Consider the following 17,727-nt stretch of genomic DNA (forward strand, 5'->3'; position numbering starts at 1 on the left):
TCCTTATCTGACTGAACAAAATTTATTAAACACATAACAAAAAAACTAAAGTTTCTATACAGAACATAGATACCAAAAAGCCTCCTTTTCATATAAAACAGATGGGAGAAGATCCTGGGTCTCACGCATGCTGAGGAAGGCGTGGTCAAGGATGCTGCTCTCAGAAATGAGCAGTCACCCTGTCAACCTCAAGGAGATCATCCAAGATCTGAAATGGAGATACGGATACTTGATTCAAATATCTCATAACTGATAGTTATTTGCTCCAAGTTGATTTGGACCACAATTGATTAAGATGGGGACTATAAATTGGATTTAGATACATTATTAAGATGCATCTGCCTTGGCTCGTGTAGCTAGTTTTGTCGATGAGAGAACTAGGCCAAAGAAGGAACTAATAATACTCACTATATCAGAGGTGGTGCCGATCTTTTTGGCCAGCTCACTGCGCTCCATGGTGCTGAGGTACAGGTACTTGTTGAGCAGCTCTCCATCCAGAATGTTCCGCACCGCGTTCTGGAGCTGCCGCCGGTCAGCATGCAACATCCTGGAGGAACGAGATCCAAAAACGTAGTTTTAGTCTCAGCTTTCTAAAAAAGCCAATTAATGTTGCCTCAGAAAGCCTAAGAAGTATTGAAGTGTTGCCACCTTTAGAGCCATGGGGAGAATAAAGATAACCACAACCGTTATCAGTAACCTTGTGTGGTGAGTTACCTGAAAGCCTTGGGGTTTAACCCTGCGTGGTGTGGCAGCATGGTGGTGAGAGCATTCTGCAACATCAGCAATCTGCGGTAGGTCTTCTCCTGCATGGGTAGCAGCAGCCCGATGCCTCCATCCAGAGTGGCTGTAGGGAGGGAAGAGGAGAAGAGTTACTGCTAAAGCTCCATACCATGTTCATCCTTCTGAGAGCATTATACCAGGAGGAGCATTTATTCGGACCTATTGAAGCAAGATTTTCAACAGACAACCCTTTCACATCAACTTCTTCTACCCTGTTTCAATACAAATCACAAAGTCAAAGTTGTGTCCTACCAAACCATGTGATGTGCTTGTTGTCCCAGGCCAGGGTCTTCTTGGTGGCTGTGTCCAGTGCCCCTCGACACGGCATCCTCCAGAAGGCATTGACATTAGCTCCCACGTTGAAGTCTGCCCTCCTCAGCAGACGCATGCCCCCGAAACTCTCCTTAGCTACAGCAGGACACAAAGTACCAGTTCAGTGATCATGACACGGTGGAGCTGCAGTTTGTCATCACACATGACCTCAGTCTTTATTTGACATTGTGATGTTTGTGGGACAGTATTACCACGTTTATGTTAACTTACCTTCAGGCAGATACATGTACACCGATAGATTCTGGTCTCGGTCGGACACTGAAACGTAGAGAAAATACGTTTCCTTTGAGAGGTCTAGACATATATAAGCTCTATCCAAAGAGTTAGCCTGGTAGTGTTATCCTGGTTAGCTACCAAAGTTATATAAACCTTACCCAGGAATCCCAGCTGGTTGTTATCCACCATAAACTCTACACTGTAGACCTCCAGAGGCTTGGCGTCCTGGGGAACCAAACACCGAAGCAAAACCATTAAGACGGGTCAACAATTACATTCAGCCGTGGGCTGATTTTTCCTTGAGCAGATGGTCGGGGCAGGAACATACAGTAGTTATAAATCATTTGTACACTGCAAATTGACCACAAGAATCCAAAACAGATATAGTATAAAATATAAAAGATTAAGATGGGCAAAAGAACACCGACACTGGACTTTTTCTTTGCAACTCTGCCTAGGTCAGCATCCCGAAGTCGCCTCTTCACTGTTGACGTTGAGACTGGTGTTTTGCGGGTACTATTTAATGAAGCTGCCAGTTGAGGAGCTGTGAGGCGTCTGCTTCTCAAACTAGACACTAATGTATTTGTCCTCTTGCTCAGTTGTGATCCGGGGCCTCCCACTCCTCTTTCTATTCTGGTTAGAGCCAGTTTGCACTGTTCTGTGAAGGGAGTAGTACACAGCGTTGTACGAGATCTTCAGTTTCTTGGCAATTTCTCGCATAGAATAGCCTTAATTTCTCAGAACAAGAATAGACTGAAGAGTTTCAGAAGAAAGTTATTTGTTTCTGGCCATTTTGATCCTGTAATAGAACCCACAATTGCTGATGCTCCAGATACTCAACTAGTCTCAAGAAGGTCAGTTTTATTGCTTCTTTAAATCAGCACAACAGTTTTCAGCTGTGCTAACATAATTGCAAAAGGGTTTTCTAATGATCAATTAGCCTTTTAAAATGATAAACTTGAATTAGCAAACACAACGTGCCATTGGAACACAGGACTGATGGTTGCTGATAATGGGCCTCTGTACGCCTATGTAGATATTCCATAAAAAAAAAAAATATTGTCTGTTTCCAGCTACAATAGCCATTTACAACATTAACAATGTCTACACTGTATTTCTGATCAATTTGATGTTATTTTAATGGACAAAAAATTTGCTTTCCTTTCTAAGTGACCCCAAACTTTTGAATGGTAGTGAATATACAGTGAGGGAAAAAAGTATTTGATCCCCTGCTGATTTTGTATGTTTTCCCACTGACAAAGAAATGATCAGTCTATAATTTTAATGGTAGGTTTATTTGAACAGTGAGAGACAGATGGAAGAAACACAAAATAACTGTCAATCTCCCTCGGCCCGGGGCTCCATGCAAGATCTCACCTTGTGGAGTTGCAATGATCATGAGAACGGTGAGGAATCAGCCCAGAACTACACAGGAGGATCTTTTCAATGATCTCAAGGCAGCTGGGACCATAGTCACCAAGAAAACAATTGGTAACACAAATCCTGCAGCGCCCGCAAGGTCCCCTTGCTCAAGAAAGCACATATACAGGCCCGTCTGAAGTTTGCCAATGAACATCTGAATGATTCAGAGGAGAACTGGGTGAAAGTGTTGTGGTCAGATGAGACCAAAATCGAGCTATTTGGCATCAACTCAACTCGCCGTGTTTGGAGGAGGAATGCTGCCTATGACCCCAAGAACACCATCCCCACCGTCAAACATGGAGGTGGAAACATTATGCTTTGGGGGTGTTTTTCTGCTAAGGGGACAGGACAACTTCACCGCATCAAAGGGACGATGGACGGGGCCATGTACCGTCAAATCTTGGGTGAGAACCTCCTTCCCTCAGCCAGGGCATTGAAAATGGGTCGTGGATGGGTATTCCAGCATTACAATGACCCAAAAAACACGGCAACAAAGGAGTGGCTCAAGAAGAAGCACATTAAGGTCCTGCAGTGGCCTAGCCAGTCTCCAGACCTTAATCCCATAGAAAATCTGTGGAGGGAGCTGAAGGTTCGAGTTGCCAAACGTCAGCCTCGAAACCTTAATGACTTGGAGAAGATCTGCAAAGAGGAGTTGGACAAAATCCCTCCTGAGATGTGGCCAACTACAATAAACGTCTGACCTCTGTGATTGCCAACAAGGGTTTTGCCACCAAGTACTATGTCATGTTTTGCAGAGGGGTCAAATACTTATTTCCCTCATTAAAATGCAAATCAATTCATAACATTTTTGACATGCGTTTTTCTGGATTTTTTTGTTGTTATTCTGTCTCTCACTGTTCAAATAAACTAATAAAATAAATCATTAAAATTATAGACTGATCATGTCTTTGTCAGTGGGCAAACGTACAAAATCTGCAAGTGATCAAATACTTTTTTCCCCTCACTATATACACACACACATACATTTACGTCATTTAGCAGATGCTCTTATCCAGAGCGACTTACACACATACACACATACATACATACTGTAGCTCAGCTGGTAGAGCACGGCGCTTGTAACGCCAAGGTGGTGGGTTCGATCCCCGGGACCACCCATACACAAAAATGTATGCACGCATGACTGTAAGTCGCTTTGGATAAAAGCGTCTGCTAAATGGCATATTATATTATAATTATTATATTATATATACACAAAAGAATGTGGACACCCTTTCAAATTAGTGGATTCGGCTATTTCATCCACAGCTGTTGCTGACAGCTGTATCAAATGGAGCACATAGCCATGCAATCTCCAAAGACAAACATTGGCAGTAGAATGACCTTACTGAAGAGCTCAGTGACTTTCAACGTGGCACCGTTATAGGATGACACCTTTCCAACAAGTCAGTTCGTCAAATTTCTGCCCTGCTAGACCTGCCCCGGTCAACTGTCAGTGCTGTTATTGTGAAGTGGAAACGTCTAGGAGCAACAACGCCTCAGCCGCGAAGTGGTAGGCCACACAAGCTCACAGAACGGGGCTGCCGAGTGCTGAAGCGCGTAAAAATCTTCTGTCCTCGGTTGCAACACTCACTACCGAGTTCCAAACTGCCTCTGGAAGCACAATAACTGTTCGTCGGGAGCTTCATGAAATGGGTTTCCATGGCCAGCTGCAGCACACAAGCCTAAGATCACAATACGCAATGCCAAGCGTCGGCTGGAGTGGTGTAAAGCTTGCCGCCATTGGACTCTGGAGCAGTGAAAACGTGTTCTCTGGAGTGATGAATCATACTTCACCATCTGGCAGTCCGACGGACGAATCTCGGTTTGGCGGATGCCAGGAGAACGCTACCTGCCCCAATGCATAGTGCCAACTGTAAAGTTTGGTGGAGGAGGAATACTGGTCTGGGGCTGTTTTTCATGGTTCGGGCTAGGCTCCTTAGTTCAAGTGAAGGGAAATCTTAACACTACAGCATACAATGACATTCTAGACAATTCTGTGTTTCCAACTTTGTGGCAACAGTTTGGGGGAAGGCCCTTTCCTGTTTCAGCATGACAATGCCCCCATGCACAAAGCGAGGTCCATACAGAAATGGTTTGTTGAGATCGGTGTGGAAGAACTTGACTGGCCTCAACCCCATCAAACACCTTTGGGATGAATTGGAACGCTGACTGCGAGTCAGGCCTAATCGCCCAACATCAGTACCTGACCTCACTAATGCTCGTGGCTGAATGGAAGCAAGTCCCCGCAGCAATGTTCCAACATCTAGTGGAAAGCCTTCCCAGAAGAGTGGAGGCTGTTATAGCAGCAAAGGGGGGACCAACTCCATATTAATGATTTTGGGATGAGATGTTCGACAAGCAGGTGTCCACATACTTTTGGTCATGTCGTGTTTATATACACATTTTTATATCTACATTTTTTGGGGCTCAGAAAACGTCCACCTATTGGGGAACCCTGCATTAAGACTCCCATAAGACTCAAACACTGGCATGAAGAACGAACATGAACGACCCCGACCATTTAATCATCCCCTCCAGCACTGCTCTAGAAGATAAACTCAACACACAACAAACCCTGGGACTGCACATGGGAACACAGGAAAGAACAAAGACAGTGCTTTCTTTCATCCACGAACAGAAACCCTCATCTGGGATGTACAATTAAATCCATAAACAACAAACTAACATGGAACAAAAACCCTCAGAGAATGATGAGAGTCAGAAGATGCTAAATCACGTGCCACTTAAACACAATCCTTTGAAGTTTCTGGTTTGACATCTCCCCTGTGTTACTACTAAGGTAGTCCTGTAACCTTGCCGTCTTACCCTGCTAATTAGCGACAGCGTCTTACTCTCAGGCTGGTATCTGAGCAGAGAGATGCTCTTCATGACGTCAGCCGCCAGGATAAAGTTCTTGATGCTAAACATCTGGTGGATGTAAAGCTGGGTGTCGATGAAGGCCATGCCTGTCAAGTCGTTGTCCTTCAGACTCCACAGAAAGATCTAGACAGAGAGATGAATAGACAGATACATTGATCACAACCAGGACTTTGTCTCAGGGTTACAGGAGAGATGGTTGAAGTACCGTTCTTGTGCTCCTTAAAAGGGCTTTCTGAACAGTTCTGATAATAATGGCTAATTCAATACCATCAAAAATACATTCAACTGCAGTGTTGGCCACACAATGAAAACAATGTAAATCGGAACAGAACTATATTGAGAGGTGGGTGGGAAATACATATAGATTGGGACATCTATAGTGGTATAGTCAGAGGTGGGTCTGTCACCTTCTGTCCGATGGCAGAGACTAGGTATCCGCTGCAGTGACACAGAGCTGTGACCGGTCCCTTCTGCTCTTTCTCATACAGAACCTTGAATTTGTTTTTCGTCAGGGGCTGACCAGGTTCCGGGACCACCTCAATCACATCCAGGATCAGGATCTGGACACAATAGTAGAGAAGTCCGTCCACACTAAATCAACATCATGATTTCAAATGGCATCATCTATCTGTCGGACTCCGTAATAGGTCCCAAGTTTCCTGACCTGACTAGGATCAACTCTGGACCCTACTTTAGACTATAACTTACAGCATATAACTCGGGCCCAAAGGTATTCCTGGCTCTAGTCAGCAGTCAGAGTAGTTTTGGTGACTCACCCGGCCCCTACAGGTGACCTCTTCTCCCTGCATGAGACAAGTACCAGCAGCTATGTATCCCTTCAGCCCAGACACCGTCTCCTGACTCCTCAACGCCACCGTCTTCATACACGTCACATGCTCCCACTCCTCCAGGTCAATTCTGACCAATATCAGAGAGGGAGGGAGGTCAGAACAGACACCCACTACCACGCCCTAGATGCTTAAATATAAAGATATCCATATTTGTAAATACGTATCATATCTATAATGAACATGCCTCATGTTAGAGGCTATGCTCCAGTGAGCTGCAGTAGCTACACTTGTTACCGTGTGTTAGGGATGGCCTCCCAGCTGACAGGAGATATGAGCTGAATGGAGAAATTCTCCTGCTGGGGCGGAATGTAGCGCTCGTCTGAGGAGAACACAACACAAAGGAATTTTTATGGTGGAAGAATGAATGAAGGAAGGAACAAAGATATAAACCAATGAGAAAGTGAAATGCACATCATAGAGACAGACTAATGCATATACTAGTCCCACCTCTGTCTATGGTCTCAAACTCCTTCTCCTCTCCGGTCATTCTGGGAATGCGAGTGCAGGGGTCCTTCACACTGGTGCACACTGCATACACCTTGGACTCTACATGGTAGGACACATAGTGAACAGTGCATCTCAGCGGAATCTTCCTGACTGGCCAGGGGGCGTCATACGACAGGTATGTGGGTAGAACACTGATCCTCAGCTCGCCCTGCTTGTTGAAGTAGAGGAAGCCTTTGGGACAGTTGATGTTGTGGAAGGGGGAGAAGGACTCGATTGGTCCGTCGATCGTCATGGGGTGGAGCCTCATCGCGCCCCGTGATGTCACCAGCATCCAGTGAGGGGAGGGGCCACAGATGAACACCTGACACAAACAAGAAAAAATGAGAACCCACAGAACTATACTATAGATAGTGACTTCGGAAAGTATTCAGACCCCTTGACTTTTTCCACATTTTGTTACGTTACAGCCTTATTCTAAAATTGATTCAAATGTTTTTTTTACCCCTCAATCTACACCCATAATGACAAAGCAAGAAATGTCTGCTAATTTATAAAAAACTGAAATATTACATAGACCTTTTACTCAGTACTTTGTTGAAGCACCTTTGGCAGCGATTACAGCATCGAGTCTTCTTGGGTATGACGCTACAAGCTTGGCACACCTGTATTTGGGGAGTTTCTCCCATTCTTCTCTGCAGATCCTCTCAAGCTCTGTGTTACGGATACAGGTATCCTGTATGTATTTGTTTTTCCTCTCCTTCTGCCCTAATCACAGGTGTTCCTTGTTTTCCCTGATTGGTGGTCGTTGGTGTGTCCCACCTGTCCGACATCCGTTCGTCTGCTGATTGCTGAGGTGGACCAATCAGTGGACACTCCTCCGTATTGCACCACCTGTTTCTGGTTTTCATTACCATATCACACATCCCCTGGTTTTAAAAGCCAGTCAGTTGTGTTTTCTGACAATACTCTTTTTTTCTTTGAGTATGTATACTGTGGTGTCTTGTTTTTGTGTACTCACTCGTTTGTTGGTTAGTCCATATTGGACCTATGTTGTTTGTTTGTGCCTGGGAAAAGGGGGGGTTTAGCAAGTCGCCCTTGGGCATACACTACCCGTAGGAAAACCTTGTCTAAACACACTAGTTAGACCTGAGCGGACCATCCACTGTATTTTTGTATGGTTAGCAGTAAGCTTAGCGGTTCTTGAGGCAGGCAAGATCAGTTTAGGGGTTTTTGACTTTGTTTCATTCCTTGGGTCCAGCTCAGCCCCTTTTCCCCAAACCGTTTACCGTGTGTTTATAATAAACATTTTGTGTTTGACGGTAGCACATGGTTGTCGGTGTATTTTATTCTCACTGTTCCTTGTCAATATTCTAATTCGCATGAGTTATGTTACGGGTCTCTTTTCCATCCACCCTAGACTTTTAAAGCCACGGGGTTCATAACACTCTGTCAGGTTGGATGGGGAGCGTCGCTGCACAGCTATTTTCAGGTCTCTCCAGAGATGTTCGATCGGGTTCAAGTCCGGGCTCTAGCTGGGCTACTCAAGGACATTCAGAGACTTGTCCCGAAGCCACTCCTGCGTTGTCTTGGCTGTGTGCTTAGGGTCGTTGTCCAGTTGGAAGATGAACCTTCGCCCCAGTCTGAGGACCTGAGCGATCTGGAGCAGGTTTTCATCAAGGATCTCTCTGTATTTTGCTCTGTTCATCTTTGCCTCGATCCTGATTAGTCTCCCAGTCCCTACCGCTGAAAAACATCCCCACAGCATGATGCTGCCACCACCATGCTTCACCGTAGGGATGGTGCCAGGTTTCCTCCAGACGTGACGCTTGGCATTCAGGCCAAAGAGTTTGATCTTGGTTTCATCAGACCAGAGAATCTTGTTTCTCATGGTCTGAGAGTCTATGGGGGCCTTTTGGCAAACTCCAAGTGGGCTGTCATGTGCCTTTTACTGAGGAGTGGCTTCCATCTAGCCACTCTACCATAAAGGCCTTGATTGGTGGAGTGCTGCAGAGATGGTTGTCCTTCTGGAAGGTTCTCCCATCTCCACAGAGGAACTCTAGAGCTCTGTCAGAGTGACCATCGGGTTCTTGGTCACCACCCTGACCAAGGCCCTTCTCCCCCGATTGCTCAGTTTGGCCGGGCGGCCAGTTCTAGGAAGAGTCTTGGTGGTTCCAAACTTCTTCCATTTAAGAATGATGGAGGCCACTGTGTTCTTGGGGATCTTCAACGCTGCAGAAATGTTTTGGTACCCTTCCCCAGATCTGTGTCTCGGAGCTCTACGGACAATTCCTTTGACTTCATGGCTTGGTTTTTGCTCTGACATGCACTGTCAACTGTGGGACCTTATATAGACAGGTGTGCGCCTTTCCAAATCATGTCCCATCAATTGAATTTACCACAGGTGGACTACAATCAAGTTGTAGAAACAGCTCAAGGATAATCAATGGAAACAGGATGCACCTGAGCTCAATTTCGAAACTCATAGCAAAGGGTCTGAATCCTAATGTAAATAAGGTATATGTTTTTTTTTGTGTATGAATTTGCTTTGCCATTATGGGGTATTGTGTGTAGATTGCTGAGTAAAAAAATAAATAAATATTTTAGAATAAGGCTGTAACGTAACAAAAAGGGGTCTGAATACTTTCCGAATGCACTGTATATAAAGTCTGTGTGGACAGCAGTACCTCTCCTTCAAGATGTATCTTGCAAGGAACCTGAGTATCCAAATGTGTACCCCTCGTTACCCATGATGTAGATATAGTCTTGTAGGAAGAGAACCTCTTACCCCAGAGTAACCGGAGATGTCCTCAAAGTATCTGAACCTGGCCACACGACCTTTGACCACCGCTGGCCCCTCTTCGCTGGGACCACCCTGACCCTCAGCCTTCTTATCTTTCTTCACCTTCGACTTCTTCTCCCGGAAGTTGATGTTGTGGGGCATCTGAGACAACACAGGAGAACAGTTGGAAGACATAAATGATCAGTGTTGAATGGACGTTTTAAGACTGGTTTCCTAGACACAGATTAAGCCTAGTCCCAAAAAGTTGTTGACTAGACTTTGCTTGTCCAACGGACTTGCTCTTCTTACCTTCTTGAAGCGGACCTTCAGGTTGCTCTGAGCCTGCTGCTGGTCATACGGGAACGCTTCATAGATCAGAAGCTCCTGTTCAACATGGACCTGAGAAAGAAACAGAACATACAACCTCAGATATACAGTTGAAGTCGGAAGTTTACATACACCTTAGCCAAATACATTTAAACTCAGTTTTCAACAATTCCTGACATTTAATCCTAGTAGAAATTCCCTGTCTTAGGTCAGTTAGGATCACCATTTTTATTTTAAGAATGTGAAATGTCAGAATAATAGTAGAAAGAATGATTTATTTAGGCTTTTATTTATTTCGTCACATTCCCAGTGGGTCAGAAGTTTACATACACTCAATTAGTATTTGGTAGCATTGCCTTTAAATTGTTTAACTTGGGTCAAACGTTTCGGGTAGCCTTCCACAAGCTTCCCACAATAAGTTGGGTGAATTTTGGCCCATTCCTCCTGACAGAGCTGGTGTAACTGAGTCAGGTTTGTAGGCCTCCTTGCTCGCACACGCTTTTTTAGTTCTGCCCACAAATTTTCTGTAGGGTTGAGGTCAGGGCTTTGTGATGGCCACTCCAATACCTTGACTGTTGTCCTTAAGCCATTTTGCCACAACTTTGGAAGTATGCTTGGGGTCATTGTCCATTTGGAAAACCCATTTGTGACCAAGCTTTAACTTCCTGACTGATGTCTTGAGATGTTGCCTCAATATATCCACAACATTTTCCTTCCTCATGATGCCATCTATTTTATGAAGTGCACCAGTCCCTCCTGCAGCGAAGCACCCCCACAGCATGATGCTGCCACCCCCGTGCTTCACGTTTGGGATGGTGTTCTTCGGCTTGCAAGCCACCCCCTTTTTCCTCCAAACATAACGATGGTCATTATGGCCAAACAGTTCTATTTTTGTTTCATCAGACCAGAGGACATTTCTCCAAAAAGTACGATCTTTGTCCCCATGTGCAGTTGCAAACTGTAGTCTGCCTTTTTTATGGCGGTTTTGGAGCAGTGGCTTCTTCCTTGCTGAGCGGCCTTTCAGGTTATGTCGATATAGGACTTGTTTTACTGTGGATATAGATACTTTTGTACCTGTTTCCTCCAGCATCTTCACAAGGTCCTTTGCTGTTGTTCTGGGATTGATGTGCACTTTCCGTACCAAAGTACATTCATCTCTAGGAGACAGAACGCGTCTCCTTCCTGAGCGGCATGACGGCTGCGTGGTCCCATGGTGTTTATACTTGCGTACTATTGTTTGTGCAGATGAACGTGGTACCTTCAGGCATTCGGAAATTGCTCCCAAGGATGAACCACTTGTGGAGGTCTACAATTATTTTTCTGAGGTCTTGGCTGATTTCTTTTGATTTTCACATGATGTCAAGCAAAGAGGCACTGAGTTTGAAGGTAGGCCTTGAAATGCATCAACAGGTACATCTACAATTGACTCAAATGATGTCAATTAGCCTATCAGAAGCTTCTAAAGCCATGACATCATTTTCTGGAATTTTCCAAGCTGTTTAAAGGCACAGTCAACTTAGTGTATGTAAACTTCTGACCCACTGGAATTGTGATACAGTGAATTATAAGTGAAATAATCTGCCTGTAAACAATTGTTGGAAAAATTACTTGTGTCATGCACAAAGTAGATGTCCTAACCGACTTGCCAAAACTAAAGCAATTTCCCAAATTGAGTACCACTGCTACTGCTACATATTCTGGTGTTCAGTCATTCTACTTTAATACCTGTACTGAAAACTCACCAGGAGGTAGGGTCTGCAGTGGTTGTTGCCGAGTGACACCAGGGCCACCTCTTTGACCAATGGGATCTCTCCCTGTCGTGTCACTTCCTCCTTTTTCCCCTCCCCCTGGGCTGCTGATTGGCCGGCGGAGCTGTCAACCAACACTCTCTGGCCAACAGGGAAGTTTTTGACCAGGAACACCAGTCTCCAGTCAGGTAGCTGGTAGATCTAGAGAACAGGAGGAAGTTGTTTTACTATAGCTCTATCCTGCAGAAAATGTTCACCTGTCGGTTGTGGTGTCACTCATTGTTATGACCACTGAGTTCTTGTGAATTTCTGAGCATAAGCCTAAAGTTCCCAGGCTTTTATCCAACCTCTAAATAGCACCATAGTATAAATGTTGGCATTAAACAGTATTAGAATTGTAACAGCTGTGTAAATTATGTAAACTAACTGATTATGATACAATACAAAAAGTGTATTGATACAGCTATTACTAATATTATGCTGATAAACTAGAGACATTGATCCTAACCTCCATGACACCGTTCTCGCGGACCATCATGCACCAGTGTGTGGGTTCAGCTCGTCCCGACCTCCCCTCGGACGCCCCACCCAGGGCCCCAGAGGAGGGGGTGCGGTAGCCGGGGTGGGACTCGTCCTTGGTGGGGGTGATGCCTGCTGGGTTACAGTCTCCATATAACATCTCCTCCTCATCATCCACTGTGTTACTAAAGAGGAGACATGGAAGAGAGAGCTTTACTAATAAACTCTGAGCTAAGACAGTGCTTCCACTGTCTAAGAAACGAGGTGCAGCCCCAAAAAATAAAGTGTCCATGGGGAGATTTGGAGTAGCGCTCATTCTTCAGTTCAAAACTACATACTTTATTCAAAAACATCCTACCTGAGGTCCTGTATGATGGTCTCAGACTCTGATTGGCTCTTGAACATGGTGTCTTGATCCTTGGTGTGACAGGTCTGCTTGTTCTCTGTGGTGAACATCCCGCTGACGTCACGGAACGTACACAGCGTAATCACACGGGGTTGCTGTACGGGGAGAGAGAGAGAGAGAGTCACCGGTCTGAGAATCTTATTTTTTCACTCATCCATCGGGTTGTGATGTAATACTGTCTGGCTTAGTTGTACAGTACAGGACATGACCGTGACTCACAGCAGCCATCTGTGGTTTCTGCAGGGCCAGGCGGTGGGTCTTGCCCATGTAGGAGTCGGTCTTCAGGATGAACATGGTGACCACTCCGTCTGCCGTCATGATGACCACATAGGGGTCTGCTACGGAGCACTGCACTATGGGAGAACCCAAGTCCACCGGGATGAAGTGCAGCTGGGTCACTGGAAGGAACATCAATCAATCAAATGCATTTCTAAAACCCTTTTTACAGCAACAGTCGTCACAAAGTGCTTTACAGTCAGTGAAAGAGTATGAGTGAGAGGTAGGGACACAGTATTATGGATTATTTTCTTCTTTTATTGAAAGATGGACAGATCTCTTTACCTCCTTCCAATAGCCGTATGCCCATTGGGGAGACCTGGATGATGTATTTGTTGTCTCCGATGTTCCCAGCGAACACAGTGGGTCCCTGCGTGGCGAAACCACTGGTGTCCAGCTCCATGATCTCCTGACCAGTCTGCAGGATCTAGAGAACCACACAGGAGGGGTTCCAGTTAACTTCCAATAGACCTCAATCAATCCCCTTAATCAACATTACAGGCTCAATCTAAACATGCTGGAGCACTGTAAGAGAGGAAATAAAGCTCCCTTTCAGACTGCTGTGTAGAGCGGCGTGTGTACTGTACTGTGTAGAGATGTGGTGGGAGGTGTGGGTGTACCATGGTGGAGTCCTCTCTACTGAGAATCAGGAAGCCATGTTTTTTCTTGTCGCCCTCCACTGGCGCAGGCTCAGTCTTCTCCTCCGCCTCCTCTTCCTCAGGGGTCTCACCCTCCCCCTCCGCTGCAGGAGGCTTGTCCTTCTTCTTTTCTTTCTCCTTCATCTCCTTCACCTCATTGGAGATGACAGTCCACATGTCATGGCAACCTGGCAGCTCAAAGGTGGTGACCACCTGGGGTCGGATGCTTCTCTGGGAGGGGCCAGGACAAAACAATCACCAATGATCAATAACAGAACAATGTCCCTATGAGTAAGTGACCACCTGGGGATGGATGCTCCTCTGGGAGGGGAAGGGGCCACACAAAACAGTAACTGAATCATCAACTCTCAAAGCTGACTCTGAAAATATCAGCTCTTCACATTGTTTTCCGGCAGCTACATCATTCTAATGCACTGCGTTGCCATGAACAATCACAATCTGTGCAGTAAGTCAATGGTCTTCACACTTCACAATGCTCTTTCCTTGAATGCATGTATAAATGTGTCTGGGTGGTTTATAAGCTGCTCCACTGATCTCTGAGGCAGCAGCCCTGGTAAACCCAGAGTGGTTGTTCTCTGTAGCACCGTCACTGAACATGAGGTAGATGGGCCTCGCCACCACAGGTCTTAGAACAGTGCAGCCACATGTATGCACTTGCACAGAAATACTGAGACAGGATGAGTAGAGTATTTACCTGAAGCACGGACAGACCCCCGTTTTTCCCAAAGCCAGAACACACCACTATCTCCAGGTCAGGCTCTGGGTTGGTCTGGAACTGTGGACACAGAAACACCAGACACAGGGCTTAGTGTGTCTTACTGTTAGCAAGGGCTTGAGAAAATATATTGGTAGAGGTATTAGATATTAATCAGTGCTTTACCAAATACAACAACCATGATGGACATCATGACTGGAAAGACCCTTGAGGTTAGAAACCTCTTTTGCGAATTAAAGTTAAAAGTACCGGGCCTCCCGAGTGGCACAGCGGTCTAATGCACTGCATCGCAGTGCTAGAGGAGTCACTACAGACCCGGGTTCGATCCTGGGCCGTATCACAACCGGCCGTGATCGGGAGTCCCATAGGGCGACGCACAATTGGACCAGCGTCGTCAGGGTTAAGGGAGGGTTTGGCCGGTGGGAATTTACTTGGCTCATCGCGCTCTAGTGACTCCTTGTGGCAGGCCGGACGCCTGCAGGCTGACCTCGGTCATCAGGTGAACAGTGTTTCCTCCGACACATTGGTGCGGCTGACTTCCGGGTTAAGCAGGCAGGTGTTAAGTACGGTTTGGCAGGTCATGTTTCGGAGGACGCATGACTCGACCTTCGCCTCCCGAGACCGTTGGGGAGTTGCAGCGATGAGACAAGATCAAAATTGGGGAGAAAAGGGGGGTAGAAAAATAAAATAAATAAGTACCTCTTCAGAGAGGAAGGCCGGCTCCCCCATGGATGCACCAGCACAAGGTCCGATGTTCAATATGCTGTCACATACCTGGAGCCAATTATAGAAAATACATATTTTAAAGTCTGCAATAACCAAGACTAGAATATAAATAATGAACTGATAAAGCTTCTACTGGGATAACAAGGGGTCCTACCTCAAAGGAGTAGGTGGCCAATTGAGTGCCAGATGCCACTTCGCTCCCGTACACCTCAATTTCATCCACCTCATCAGGCAGTTGGTTCTTACCAGCTGGATAGAAGACATGGGCGGTAACACATTATTTATAAATATAAAAACATAATTATAGGTGACCTTATCACCTCAGTTAGTTCCATACATACACTACCGTTCAAAAGTTTGGGGTCACTTAGAAATGTCCTTGTTTTCGAAAGAAAAGCAATTTTTTTGTCCATTAAAATAACATCAAATTGATCAGAAATACAGTGTAGACATTGTTAATGTTGTAAATGGCTATTGTAGCTGGAAACAGCTGATTTTTAATGGAAGCTGTAGGTGTACAGAGGCCCATTATCAGCAACCATCAGTCCTGTGTTCCAATGGCACATTGTGTTTGCTAAAGTTTATCATTTTAAAAGGCTAATTGATCATTAGAAAACCCTTTTGCAATTATGTTAGCACCGCTGAAAACTGTTGTGCTGATTAAAGAAGAAATAAAACTGGCCTTCTTGAGACTAGTTGAGTATCTGGAGCTTCAGCAATTGTGGGTTCGATTACGGAATAAAAATGGCCAGAAACAAAGACATTTCTTCTGAAACTCGTCAGTCAATTCTTGTTCTGAGAAATGAAGGCTATTCCATGCGAGAAATTGCCAAGAAACTGAAGATCTCGTACAACGCGATGTACTACTCCCTTCACAGCGCAAACTGTCTCTAACCAGAATAGAAAGAGGAGTGGGAGGCCCCGGTGCACAACTGAGCAAGAGGACAAATACATTAGAGTGTCTAGTTTGAGAAACAGACGCCTCGAAGGTCTTCAACTGGCAGCTTCATTCAATAGTACCCGCAAAACACCAGTCTCAACGTCAACAGTGAAGAGGCGACTCTGGGATGCTGACCTTTAGGTAGAGTTGCAAAGAAAAAGCCATATCTCAGACTGGCCAATAAAAATAAGAGATGGGCAAAAGAACACAGACACTGGACAGAGGAAGATTGGAAAAAAGTGTTTTGGACAGACGAATCGAAGTTTGAGGTGTTCGGATCACAAAGAAGAACATTTGTGAGACGCAGGCCAAATGAAAAGATGCTGGAGGAGTGCTTGATGCCATCTGTCAAGCATGGTGGAGGCAATGTGATGGTCTGGGGTGCTTTGGTGGCGGTAAAGTGGGAGATTTGTACAGGGTAAAAGGGATCTTGAAGAAGGACGGCGATCACTCCATTTTGCATGCCATGCCATACCCTGTGGACAGCGCTTGATTGGAGCCAATTTCCTCCTACAACAGCACAATGACCCAAAGCACAGCTCCAAACTATGCAATAACTATTTAGGGAAGAAGCAGTCAGCTGGTATTCTGTCTATAATGGACTGGCCAGCACAGTCACCGGATCTCAACCCTATTGAGCTGTTGTGGGAGCAGCTTGACTGTATGGTACGTAAGAAGTGCCCATCAAGCCAATCCAACTTGTGGGAGGTGCTTCAGGAAGCATGGAATGAAATCTCTTCAGATTACCTCAACAAATTGACAACTAGAATGCCAAAGGTCTGCAAGGCTGTAATTGCTGCAAATGGAGGATTCTTTGAAGAAAGCAAAGTTTGAAGGACACAATTATTATTTCTATTAAAAATAATTTCTAACCTTGTCAATGACTACATTTCCCATGCATTTGGCTATATTTCCTATTCAAACTCATTTCATGTATGTTTTCATGGAAAACAAGGACATTTCTAAGTGACCGCAAACTTTTGAACGGTAGTGTATGTAAAGAAGGGTAATATGCAAGACACAACCAAGATATTGTAAAACACCAACTGTCCAAATACCTGTCAAGTTGGTAGAGGAATCATTTCTCTTCTTTTTACTGGGAGGTTCCTCCTGGAATTATTATCAAGTTTAAGTTAATTATGCAATTTATATCAGAATACATACATAGGAATGTGTATCAGCAATTCATTTAGCATATTTATTTACAAAATAGACAATGGGCCAGTAGGTAGCCTAGCGGTTAGAGCGTTTTGGCCAGCAATTGAAAGGACACTGGTTCGAACACCCGAGCAGACAAGGTTAAACATATGTCGATGTGCCCTTGAGCAAGGCACTTAACCCTAATTTGCTCCAGTGGCGCCGTACTACTATGGCTGACCCTGTAAAACAACACATTTCCCTGCACCTATCCAGTGTATTTTACGATAAAACATCTTATTTTTTCAGGGGTGAACTATAATATGCGACATCACATATTAAGTGTCATATTTCCACACCTGCTAGTCAAAGACCAGTCACAACAGCAGTTGAAGTGCTACAAATCTCTTTATAAGTGGAAAACAAGCACAGAAGCTATTCATTGGCAACGACTGCTACTAGTTTTTTAAACCACAAAATTAAATCATCCTCTTTTGGCAACAAACACCCATTTACAACTTGCTACATTTTGAAGCTCAATTTGATCAACTATGCCTTGACTA

General features: G+C 45.0%; 1 protein-coding gene across 2 annotated transcripts in view; it reads right to left on the reverse strand.

Annotated features, from left to right (window-relative positions):
* LOC121571957 (cleavage and polyadenylation specificity factor subunit 1-like) overlaps positions 1 to 17,727 on the reverse strand; it is a 26,078-nt gene continuing 8,351 nt past the window's right edge. For both annotated transcript variants that reach the window (XM_041883764.2, XM_045221985.1), the window contains 23 exons: positions 17,086 to 17,137; positions 15,242 to 15,336; positions 15,061 to 15,135; positions 14,341 to 14,421; positions 13,608 to 13,856; positions 13,273 to 13,414; positions 12,931 to 13,109; positions 12,664 to 12,806; positions 12,295 to 12,490; positions 11,781 to 11,987; positions 10,021 to 10,110; positions 9,718 to 9,873; positions 6,933 to 7,293; positions 6,720 to 6,804; positions 6,411 to 6,552; positions 6,042 to 6,194; positions 5,581 to 5,757; positions 1,488 to 1,554; positions 1,324 to 1,371; positions 1,033 to 1,188; positions 715 to 844; positions 409 to 547; positions 1 to 208 (listed from right to left, as the gene is read on the reverse strand). In XM_041883764.2, the coding sequence (XP_041739698.2) occupies positions 161 to 208; positions 409 to 547; positions 715 to 844; positions 1,033 to 1,188; positions 1,324 to 1,371; positions 1,488 to 1,554; positions 5,581 to 5,757; positions 6,042 to 6,194; positions 6,411 to 6,552; positions 6,720 to 6,804; positions 6,933 to 7,293; positions 9,718 to 9,873; positions 10,021 to 10,110; positions 11,781 to 11,987; positions 12,295 to 12,490; positions 12,664 to 12,806; positions 12,931 to 13,109; positions 13,273 to 13,414; positions 13,608 to 13,856; positions 14,341 to 14,421; positions 15,061 to 15,135; positions 15,242 to 15,336; positions 17,086 to 17,137 (3,171 nt within the window). In that variant the 3' untranslated portion in view covers positions 1 to 160. The remainder of the gene's footprint in view (positions 209 to 408; positions 548 to 714; positions 845 to 1,032; positions 1,189 to 1,323; positions 1,372 to 1,487; positions 1,555 to 5,580; positions 5,758 to 6,041; positions 6,195 to 6,410; positions 6,553 to 6,719; positions 6,805 to 6,932; positions 7,294 to 9,717; positions 9,874 to 10,020; positions 10,111 to 11,780; positions 11,988 to 12,294; positions 12,491 to 12,663; positions 12,807 to 12,930; positions 13,110 to 13,272; positions 13,415 to 13,607; positions 13,857 to 14,340; positions 14,422 to 15,060; positions 15,136 to 15,241; positions 15,337 to 17,085; positions 17,138 to 17,727) is intronic.

This window comes from Coregonus clupeaformis, chromosome 8 (genome assembly GCF_020615455.1).
Source record: "Coregonus clupeaformis isolate EN_2021a chromosome 8, ASM2061545v1, whole genome shotgun sequence".
In the NCBI taxonomy this organism is placed as follows: domain Eukaryota; kingdom Metazoa; phylum Chordata; class Actinopteri; order Salmoniformes; family Salmonidae; genus Coregonus; species Coregonus clupeaformis.